Source organism: Pinus tabuliformis, chromosome 3_2 (genome assembly GCF_031772625.1).
Source record: "Pinus tabuliformis cultivar Carrire ecotype Pingquan chromosome 3_2, CPIR1, whole genome shotgun sequence".
Classification (NCBI taxonomy): domain Eukaryota; kingdom Viridiplantae; phylum Streptophyta; class Pinopsida; order Pinales; family Pinaceae; genus Pinus; species Pinus tabuliformis.
The window spans coordinates 710,036,686-710,048,561 of NC_142302.1; the positions used below are offsets into that span (position 1 = coordinate 710,036,686).

General features: G+C 37.4%; 1 protein-coding gene across 1 annotated transcript in view; it reads right to left on the reverse strand.

The window, feature by feature from the left end:
* Positions 1-11,876, reverse strand: part of LOC149182621 (uncharacterized) — an 80,208-nt gene extending 68,332 nt beyond the window's left edge. The window contains exon 1 of the mRNA XM_089416899.1: positions 11,562-11,876. Within this exon, the coding sequence (XP_089273025.1) occupies positions 11,562-11,757 (196 nt within the window). The 5' untranslated portion in view covers positions 11,758-11,876. The remainder of the gene's footprint in view (positions 1-11,561) is intronic.

Genomic DNA, 11,876 nt, shown 5'->3' on the forward strand with positions numbered 1-11,876 from the left:
GCACCAACTCTTTGTTGTTGGTGAATCTTCTCATCAAGCTAAGCACAGATGTATGATTATATATAAATTTTGTGATGCTTTTTGATGAGTCAACAATATCTTTGACAAAGGGAATTTTCCCTATGTCCTCTAACATCAAATCAATACAATGGGCAGCACAAGGTGTCCAAAATAAAGTAGGATGCCTGTCCATAAGCATTCTACCAGCAGCAACATAATTTGCAGCATTGTCCATTATGACTTGGACAACATTTTCTGCACCCACCTCCAAAATAAACACATCCAGCAAATCACATAAAGTTCTTGCATCTTTGATTTGATGAGTTGCATCAATAGATTTGATAAACATAGTCCCCTTGGGACAACTAACCAAGAAGTTTATAAGGGTTCTCCCCTTTTGGTCAGTCCAACCATCTGACATAACAGTGCATCCTGTTTGTGCCCATGATGCCCTAAAATCCTCCAATCTTTGGGTGCAGTCACGCTTTTCCTCTTGAAGAATCCGGCCTCTGAAATCATGATAAGAAGGGATTTTGTACCCCGGGCCAACACTGGCAATAGCATCAACAGCAGGTTGGAAAAATGGATTATTTCTTACAATGCTGAAAGGAATATCACTCCAGAGGAGAAATTTTGCCATCAACCTATCAGCTTGTCCTTTTTCAGTTCTTTTTAGCATTGAACCGATAGTTGGTTGTGAACCAGGTGTGGTTCGAGGAACAAAAAATGATGATGCAGCTACCGGATTGACTGACGCTGCAGTAGAACCAGTGCCACTTGGTCCACTTCCTTCAGCTGACCTTCTTAGTTGCCTTTTGAGTTCTTCTTTGGCCTCTCTAGTTTGCTCTAATTCTCCCAATGCTCTCATGGCTCTTTGGATAAGTTCAGGATTTGTATTTATACAGGGCCCCACATCACGTCCAGGGATTTGTGCAAGGTGGTACTTCAACCTGTACACCCCCCCGCTTATCTCCTTTCCACACAACTTGCAATTCAAGTTTTGTCTATCATTCGGAGCTTTAGGTTCACCATATTCCCAGAAAGGATCCAATTTCCTTGGCATGTTTGTTTTTGAATTTTGAATTTGCAAACCTATGGAAAAATAAGGATTAGGAAATAGGAATTTAGGATTACATAATACAAATTACAATTTAGCATTTACAAAATTACAAGTTAATTATTTCCAAAATCCCAATTTCCAAACCCAAGTTACCCAACCAAATGCCAATGGCAAATGCCAAAAAACAATGAAAATTCAAAAAACATAAACAATGTTTAAAAAAAATGAAAAAATAAAAATAAAAAATTGGTTCTCATAGTCATAACAAATTACCCATCCCAAATCAATGAAAAATTACAAAAAATTCTTTAAAAACAATGAAAAACAAAGTTTTTAAAGAAGCAAAACAAAAAAAAATTAATCTACATACCGTTTTTATGGACAAATTGGTGATCTTGTCTTGGATTTCTCCTAAAAACACTTGGATTCACTCCCAAAGTCGACCCAAACCCTTCAGCTCTTCTCCTCCTCCTCCGCGCGGCGACAGTCAGAAATGACTTAAAAAATTTCATTTTTTCTTATTAAAAGCCCGCTGCCCGCGCCCTCGGCGATTTTTTCGGAAAAAATCGCGATTTTTTCGGAAAAAAAAAAAGCGTTATAAAAAAAATCCGGCGATTTTTTGGGATAAAACGCGCGTTTTATGCAGTCTTCCGAAAAAAGCGCGATTTTTTGAAAAAATCGCGATTTTATCGCGATTTTAACAACACTGGTCTTGTGTACAAGTTGATTCATTGTTATTGTTTTCCACTATGCAAAGTAGTATTGTTGTGGCATTTAAGTGTGTTTGTGTTTGAGATTTTAAGACCGAAACCAAATTCTTGAGTGCCATGGAAATTCAACACAAGTTTCCTCTCACAGGGCTTGGGTTCCAACCAGTGACCTTCACTTGATCTCGCACTTTCATCTGATTGACCAAGATCAGAATTCGTTCCAAATTAGCCACTCCATCAAAGCTAGGTCTGATATATTCAAAATTTTCCAGGACATCCTTGGCATCTGGATCTGGAACTACTTTTGTTCTCACTGGTTCTTCAGTAAGTCACTAATTGGCGAATTTTCAATATCTATCATGCCACTTGTCTATGTATCCTAGTGTCTAATTTCAATGCTTTTAGAGTTCGCCGTAAGACTGATGCGAGCACTAGCATCCTCAATGCCACATCCATTGAATTTCTCACTAGTCTGCTTCAAAGACTCTCGAGGCCCATTATTTATTAGTTGGCCCCCCTAGATGGTGATAACTCTTCTTAAATTCAAGAGTGCAACACTCAATGGAACTAAAACAAAGATGTGATTCTAATGAATGTCATTTTGTAGTGATCTAGGGCTTCTTAAGTAGCTAGGGTTTTGATCATTCTTTCCTATTAGTAGTATTGTAGACATGCAGATAAAATTTCCAATAAACAATGTTATTCAATAAACCATTTGATACAAACTGTAACTGAATCATTCAACCATTAAACAAGTTGATACAACCCAATTTCAACAATCCAGCCCAATTCAATTCTTATTTCAACCGAATGATATTTAATAATCCAAATGTACCCTATCTCTTATCAGATTAAGCTAAACTCCCTAACTAGATATAGATCTGAACCTTTATTATAGGGTTGTACGAGAGTCTGAGAGTCCAAATAAGCTCAAGAATGCAATCGAACCCTTATCTACTTCAGTACTCCTTCAAAAATCAGTCCTGCATCTGCAGCGTTAACCCCGAAAAACTTGAAAGTGTTTCTAATATACATTTACGCTCAGTAAATGCTCGGATTGTTGTTCATGCTCAGTTTGATGACCTCAGAGAGGCTTCGTCCACACTTTGACCACAAAAGATTAATGGGAAGCTAACGTTAACCCTAGAGATGCTCTGCCCTATTTCAATTTAGTTTCTCTTTACCACAGGAAGGTTGCGCAAGGGTTTGATCACATGGGACTTCGATATGAACTCGATAATTAGCCTCAGTCTTGAAAGCTTCGCTCTATCTTAGAAAGAATCCGCTTAGCTTGACAAATTCGCTTTGCTCAGAACTAGCTTCAGAGACAACTCAAATTTCCTTGGAAACTCAATGGAAAATTCAGATGGTTACAGGAAGGCTGCCAAAGGATCTGTCCAAGATAACCTTGCATAAATTCGGCCTCAGAGATACGTAAACAATGACATTCAACCTTAGACGAGGCTTTGGCCTTCTCAGATGACTCACTCGCAAGTATTAAGGTTAAGGAAAATCACTATTAATCGTTGCCACTTTGCATTTTCTAACATGAAATTGGTCACGGACCTAAGTCTGAGTTTCGGTCTACTTTGGGGAGGGACAGTCCAGCTCCTCCTATGGTAGACTCCTTACTTCAACACAGTCACAATCATTCTCGGACAGCCCTATCCGAGCCACAGAAAAGCACCCTTCCAAAACCCTTGGATCATTGCAAACAAGATATAGGCCTCAGACAGCCTCCATGGAATGTTCTTGCTCGCCCCAATCAGATGAGATACGTCTCAAGTTGTTATGTTGCAATGGATAACCCACCGAATTCTCCTCTGCCAAAAACCAAATGAAGAAACTGCCTCAGAGAATTACGTCAAACAGTTTAAGAGAAATACAAAGATTAGTTAGGGTAGGATCACCACCACCAAAACTAATTAAGAGAAGTGGGGGTCTTAAAACCCTTAGAGCCTCAACTCACAAAACAAAGATATATAACCAATCAATGATGATCAAATGATTTCATCTCTCTTATTTATAGATTCCTTATTGGGGCTCTTCTCTTTATTTTAGTGAGGGGTTACAAGCTAAGTCACATGACACAAAGACACGAGACATGGAGGACACGTAAATATGAGTATTTGACATGAGACACAGGGACCCCGGAAACAAGAGACAAGGGACACATTATATATATATATATATATATATTGAAATATAGTGCCTGATCCATATAGATATGAATCTTGATTATATATACACTATTTACTATTTAGTAATTTACTAGTTTGTTTATTAATTTACTACATAAGTGATGTTCACAGTTCAATGTTCATTGTTCATGTTATAACTTTTGTTATTAACTTCAAATAGGTTCGATCATGTTCAAACTTCACATAAGGTAGTTTATAAATTATAAATTTATGTGTGTTCAAACTTCACTGTTGACCAGAGCGTTAATCGAGCTTTCCCTCCCTTTAGACCTCGAAGGTGTAGTGAGTAGTGAGCACATGATGGGGAGTTGGGCTTTTTATTTCAACACACGATCTATACATGGTCACTGGTGTATAATAAAGTTAAGTTCCATAGGCTATAACACAACTTACAGGAAATTTAAGTGCTCCAAACTCTCAACAAAGCATGTGAACACTCGTCTCCTGCATCTCCAGGTCCAGGTCGATGTGAAGTTGTGAATTGTGCTCTCAATGTGAAGTTGTGAGCATTGCGCTCGAATTTGATGGAATTCCTCACACTGCACAACAAATTTGATTTCGGCAGTGAGCAAACTCGACTTCGACGACGAACAATGACGAAAAAAAACCAAAAATAAACCATGTTGCAGGTTTTAAATGTCACTTTTCATGGGACACGTGTCCTAAGAGCCAAAAATGTCAGGGCACGTTTTCGCCACGTCCAAAACACGTGTCTCAATTGGAGGACATGAAGAAAAACGTTTTTGACACATTTTAGGGCACGTGAAATACGGGACACGAGACCCTGAGGGACGTATCCTATGACTTAGGTTACAAGTTTAGCCCCAATTCTGACTTCCTTCTCGAGTTTTGACTCAGCTGCCCCAAATTTACCCAATGTTGCCCCAAAACATTGGATAATGGGTTCCCCCTTTATCATTGACTATAGCCTATGGGGTTGGATAGGCTACTCTATCCTACCCTAGGCACTTAATCAATAGGGAACATTAGACCGACTTGAACAAATGGTTAATGGCCATTTTATTGACAATTCTTTCTTGACCATTTTGAAAACAAATGCTCGATGGACAACATGATGGATTTCCTATGAATTATTGTGAAGCCTCAAGTTCCAAAATCCAAAAGGACAAAGCTTGATGCTTCCTACAAAGCCATAATCATATCCATGAATGGCTTTTAACTCTAGGGTGGTCTTGTAGATACAACATGGCCTAGCTTTCAAAATTATAGAGATCCCTTTTACCCTTCAAGCCTCTCCCAAAAAGCTACAAGATAAAGTGGTTCAAAAAATGGAGAAGAAGATAGGGAATTGGATCAAAAGGCAATATCTTTGCCTACCAAACTCCCATCTACAACAAAGTAATGGATGCCACTCATGTTTATCATTCCTTTTGCTAGGTCCCCTCTCTAAGTGCTAACTAGAGAAAAGCTAAAACCCTCATCAATTTCTATTCGGCTAACTCTAATGAAGACAAAATTTCACAAAATAAATTGGAGTCAATGGTCTTTCTAGGGATTGGGAGAATTGGGGATAGTAAACACACATACCCAAGCTCTAGCCCTATGTGCAAAAAAGATCATTATTATTATAGTTGATGGCAATGAAGCCTAGAAGGTAGGAACTACACAGTAGTGAGAGATACCCAGGGAAAATTTCTTCGAGAAATCTTAATTTGAAAACTCTTTTCACCACTCCTCATGTGGAAATCAAAGGCAACTTTGTGTCCAAGTGTGCTTGGAACACATGGAAGTTGTTAAACCCAAATTCAAATTTGAAGAGGGGCCCCTCAAATTAGGCATGTCTTTCAATTATCATACGATCTAGTGGCCAAAAAAGTTGCATTACAATAGTATTATCATATGATTTGGTGGCCTCCCATGTTGCATTATAATTATAAACCTATGGAAGAAATGGCACAATTTGTTGTCAAGCACCTGTACAAGTAAGGCATTCAAAAAAAAGATGTGTTTGACCCAAAGGCTACGGATTGGAGGTCATGGCTAGCTTTGAAGGAGGAATTTGAGCTCAACATATATGATAGATTGATCTTGAGGAGAGCTAAGAGAGAGTTGTTCCTAATAATCTCCTCATCAAAAATGGTGCTTTAAGCATTTGTTTCCTATAGGTGTGATTAGCGCTAGAACCATTGTAAAACATTTAAGGAATATATGCCTATTATGGTTATAGATGACTCTAGCCTAAGCCCACCCTTGACGTGAGGCTCAATAAGCTATGGAGGCTCAATTCCAAGCAGAAAAATTGGTTGTTTCAACTGTAAGCAATTTACAAACCTTTCATTGAGATCAAAAAGGGTATCTTTGCATGGTCTCTCACCCTAGGAGGTTTGGCCCTAGGAGATAGCAATGTTCTAAACCCTAGAACCAACACTGACCAAGGGTCAAACTATACCAAAATCAAAATCAGTTGAGGGTTGACCAAACCAACCAATGAATCGGTTTCTAAACTAGTTTATTAAGAAATACCCAAAATACGAATAAACGCACACATGTCGATCAAGGGACGACCAAACCAAAACGAGAACTAGCCAACGAATAAGTTTCTAAACTAGTGTACAAAAAAATACATAAAATATGAACACACACACACACACACATATATATCAAAACCATTAGGTACCATTTATGAATATACATGGGGTATTATTATATAGCATAACTTGGGATTTGGGACAAGTGGGGCACTATTTTTAAAAAAAATTTGGGAAAGGCATAATAAGATTGTATCATTCGAATCGAATTGTGAATAGGTCAATTTGATTCACACAATGATCTAGGTCCCCGAGTGAACCAGTCAAACCAACCAATTCCACTCCTAGTCAGACTAATTTTTAAAACACTAGGCCATAGACTACAGTACTTGGGAGTAACTCGAGCCAAGTGCCTGATCTGGGAATGAAAAGAGACAATGAAACATCCCTTTTTGTTCTATGGTTTTGCTCAATCAACCTAGAATTGGGTTTATAGGTTCTATAGTCAATTACTTTCTTCCCATCTTACCTAGAACATGTTGAGAAATCTAGGGCATCAAGATAAGGTGATTTCTCTATTAATGATAACTGCTTGTGAATTATTTTTTCTTCAATAGATTAGGATCTTCCTTTAGTTACATTATTATAGTGTTCTTCTTCATCAAACAGCTACCAAAGCATAAACAATAAAGAGACAAGAGACACAAAATGTAGGCTATCAGCCACGGCCAAAAACCTCTCCCACTTGAGAGGAAAACCCAAATGAATTCTTCTTCTTATACAGACTTCAATTGACAAATACCAAGACCAAGACCAAGACCAAGACCCTTGACTTGTTGCCTCTCCAAGACCAAGTCACAAACCTTCCTTGATGAGATCCTTCTTGAATCAAACTTATTGCTCTTTCCTCCTCCTTTGGTCAATGCAAGTCAAACTGTCTGCACTTCTGAAATTTCGGTCTCTTTCCACAGATCTGCAGTCTATACTTCTGCAGTTTCACACGTGTGAGGAGTGAGAACGAACTTGGAGATGCCTTCCTTCCTTCACTATTCTTGAGGACTCTTCTAGGTGAATTCGGCTAGTAGTGGAGCTGATGAGGAGACCCTTTTGGTGACCTTTTTCTTGGATTGATATACTACTACAGAAACCCTAGTTTTCTGCCACACATGTGAAGATATTAGCCCAAAGACAATGCCAAACAACTCGATCTTCCTTTGCTTCTTCCCGTTGGTTATAAGGTTGCTTTCCTTGCGAACTTCACACTTCTTTTCTCACTTCAAACCTTGACCGAAATTATTACTTCTAAAATGAGGCGGAGCTACCTATTTATAGTGGTTGCCCATGAAAATAAGGCAACATGAGTTCTATGTGAGCCGACATGTCCTTTGATGTAGATCCTTTACTCCATCTTGAAGTCGAGTTGATGGAGGCGTTGGTGCTTGGTCTTGGAGGGCCTTTTTATTCTTTTAATGACTCGCACAAATTTGTAACATGCCCAAGAAGGGTCCTTCATATATGACATTGAACATCTATGTGAGCTGACATGTCCTTTGATGTAGATCCTTTACTCCATCTTGAAGCCGACTTGATGGAGGTGTTTGAGCTTGGTCTTGGAGGGCCTTTTTATTCTTTTAATGACATACAAATTTGTAACATGCCCAAGAAGGGTCCTTCATATATGACATTGTCTCAATTTCACTTTATGACCAATCCTAAGGGCTCACAATGGGAGCCTTACCTAAAAATAAAATTCCTTGCTCATGAAACCCATGAGACAAACACTACAATAATAATTTTATTTTTCTTCTTTGCATCAATTACATAAAATCACAATTATACATGTCATTATGAAGACCGAACCTAGTTACACTTTTCAACATAACACTCCCCTCCTTAGGGACAAACTTTCGTGGATGACTAAGTTTCAAGCCACATCACAGTTAATTAGAACTGAAGTTCATTCATAAATGAAGCACTAAATGTTTAGAAAAAATTATTATGATAGAAGACTTACCGAGGATGATGGCACACAAATATGCAAAAGTTTGAATTTGTAAATTACAATTCAATAAAAAAAGAATTGAGATGGAAATAGCGTATTTGAAACAATTGCTATAATATGAGGTGGTGCGCCTTGCACAATGAGCAAGGAGACATTTACAAACTCCTATTCCTAGTATGCTCGATGTGGCGAGCCTACTAATCTTCCATAGCACTATGTTAGTCATGTAGCCTTAGAGCATCAAGAGAGGCGCCACAATAGGCATCCTCCACCTATTCCTCCAAATGATAAGTTTCCAACATTAACTCTTGTTATATATAAAGTTGAGAAGCCTCCAGACCCAAGTACGACAATGATGAGTGGGAGCCCATCATCATTAACTAGAGTCAATGGTTGGAGTGTGGGACTAGCCCCCAAAGACAAAGATGACCCTCCACCACACACAAGCATGATCTCTAGTTCTTTCAATATAGGTCGACTAGCCTTTATTTTTGTTTATGACACTTATTGTTCGCCATATGGTAGTGTTTATCCAAAGTATTAGTTTTGTATTTATCTTAGTAGATCTCTAGGAAGCTAAGCACTTTTGGGCTCTATGTTCATCGTAGTTGCTCTATACAACCCAATTTCTTTTTTTATAAAATGTATTATGCATACTTGGATCATATTAATAGATAAAGAAAGCATTTTATTCATAATAAAATTTGAATAAAAAAAGGGATGATTTGCTCACCAATGCTACCAATGCTACCTTTTGACAAACAAAATTATAGGACATGCATTATTGAAAAAAAATACCAAGAAGCACTCTCAAGACAACTTATGCTTGGGCCTGTTGTTGAGCCAAGCTAACTTATAACCTAGCCCCAAGTCTGACTCTTTGTCATAGAATCAAACTTAAAAACAATAATTTATACCTATAGGTCACTTGCAGCTTACTCGCTACCCAGGGAATCCAACCCATAAGCCAATGAAAAAACTTGTCAACACCAGATATAAATTCTAAAAAGGAAAAGAAAAACACTCAATTTTCAATGATTTTTGTTGTCAAAAATCAGTTGCACTGAACACTACAACCTAACAAGCTGAGAAACATTTAGCATACAAATTAGTCATAGGGTTCAAAGATTCAAACAAAAGTATGTTTGTAAAATCAAAAGGCAAGTTAAAATAAAACTCTGTTTCAAGTCCAACAACATCTTGGTTTTTGAAAATGATGTAGTAGTTGCAGCATTTATCAAGCTACTTTATGTAGTGTTTTGCTTTATTATTGCAATTTAAGTGTCCATCATTTTCTTAGCAGATGAGAGGCGCACTCTCACGGACATAAGTTCAGGTAGAGGTGGCAGACTAGGTTCCAAATGCAAGGCATAATAGAGGCCACTACAATCAGTATATGTACATTATAAACATCTATTAGCATTTAAAATTTCTCTTGGTAGAGTACTTGTTAATAGGAGTGAAATCAAGGAGGACATCTTCCTGAAATTGAATCAGATGCAGAGGCACATGATATCAATGGATCAAAGTCTCGGGCATCTCAAGAAGAACATGGGCATTCATCCTAATCCTAGTTGCTTCCCAGGCAGCAACAAGGAGCCCATTCCAGTCAAAGCAACCAATTCAGTTAAATTTGTTTGAACGTCTTTCTGTTACTCTGTCTTCAACACTTTTATATTTTAGTTCTGTAGTTTTCTGTTTAAAAATGACCCTGGAGGCTCAGCAGCTAGTCATGGTATTTTAATTTTTAGAACTTTGATCAATACTCTCTCTTTTGCGATTTTAAAACAACTGAAGTTCTGCATCTGGTCTTGTTTTGCCCAATGGCAGACAAGAACAGTTGTCAAAAGACATGAATGTACACCTATGATTTAAAGGAATGTTAAAATTTACTTTACCAAAAAAAATGTACTAACAATTTCTTATCACCAACATACATACATTTTAAACCCTGATCTATTAATTATTGAGAGGGGGAATCAAAAGGAAACCAAGGAACAGATTTCTCAATGCTTAAAAGATCTAGGTTAAGATGGATCTATCCGGGTTTATGTTATTCTATATTTTTTTTATTTTTATGGGCGAATTTTTATACATTTGCATTATATACCTCAACTCTTCTTTCATTTTAGTTTATTAGTATTTACATTACATTGTATTTTCATTCATATTGAGCTGTATAATGCACCTAGCTTCTCTTAGCACAACTATTTAAGTGCTTATTTTGAAAAGCATATAGTATTTGCCCTTCTTTCTGTTTAATTTAATAGCGTTACATTACATTATCATCCATATCGTAACATTCTCATCCATATCGAGCCATATAATGCACCTTGTTTCTCTCAGTGCAACACTAATGTTTATTTGAGAAGCACTGAGGTGCAACCATTTAAATGTTTATTTTTAAAGGCATGAAATAGATGCAGCAATTTATATATTATTGTGTTTGCTTATTAGAATTCGAGTGTTTCCTAAAAGTCACACGCTATATAATATATATATATATATATTACCATTGAAAAAATTAATACAAACTCAAGCGACCTACATAGCCAAACAGGATGCTGGACACAACCCAAAAAGCCCATAGGAAGAAATGGCATGCAAAGTATGTACAACAAAAGCAACAAAAGCCATAGAAAACGAAAATCACTTCTTCCTCGATTGGCCGCCCATTAGAATACATACATAAATATTTGCGATTCGAATTCCCTCTTATACCTCGAAAAGTAAAATAAACTAAGAAATTTTATAACTGTGATGTTCAACCACAGAAACAAGGTCTTGAAAAGTAAACATACATCCTTTCACAAATCTCCGATTGAATTGTATAACTGAGATTTTCAACCACAGAAACAAGATCTTGAAAAACAAACTTATATCCTTTAACAAATCTCCGATTAAATTCAATATTCGATTTTGATTATATGCGAAGAGGTACTGACGACCATGACTGTCTTAAATGGATCACTAATTACGGATACTAATTAAATTCTATTATTTTACCTCTGCAACCTCGAGGCAGTGTTAATTAAATTAAAGAAAACAAAAACGCTCGAAAGTCTATATATGTTTGCTACTAAATCTCAATATAATTACCTGTATCTGCACTCGCTCGCGTGGCTATCAGTCTTTTTCTGTTACAAACCCTTATCGTATTTGCAGGGCTTGCGGTGATTAGAAAACCCCTCAATGGAGTTCGAGCGGTACACCGCCCATTTTGAATGAGCGACGAGACACGAGAATTGGATGCCGAAAATGAGACTGGATTGAGTTTGATAAGGGCAGAATTCATTGTTAGTGGCGCACAGGGGAGCAGAGTTCAGGGGATCGACGATACCGGTCGAGGTGAACCGAAGGATTCGGGAATGGAATATGGAACAACGGGAAAGATATTTGTGAATTGAATTATTT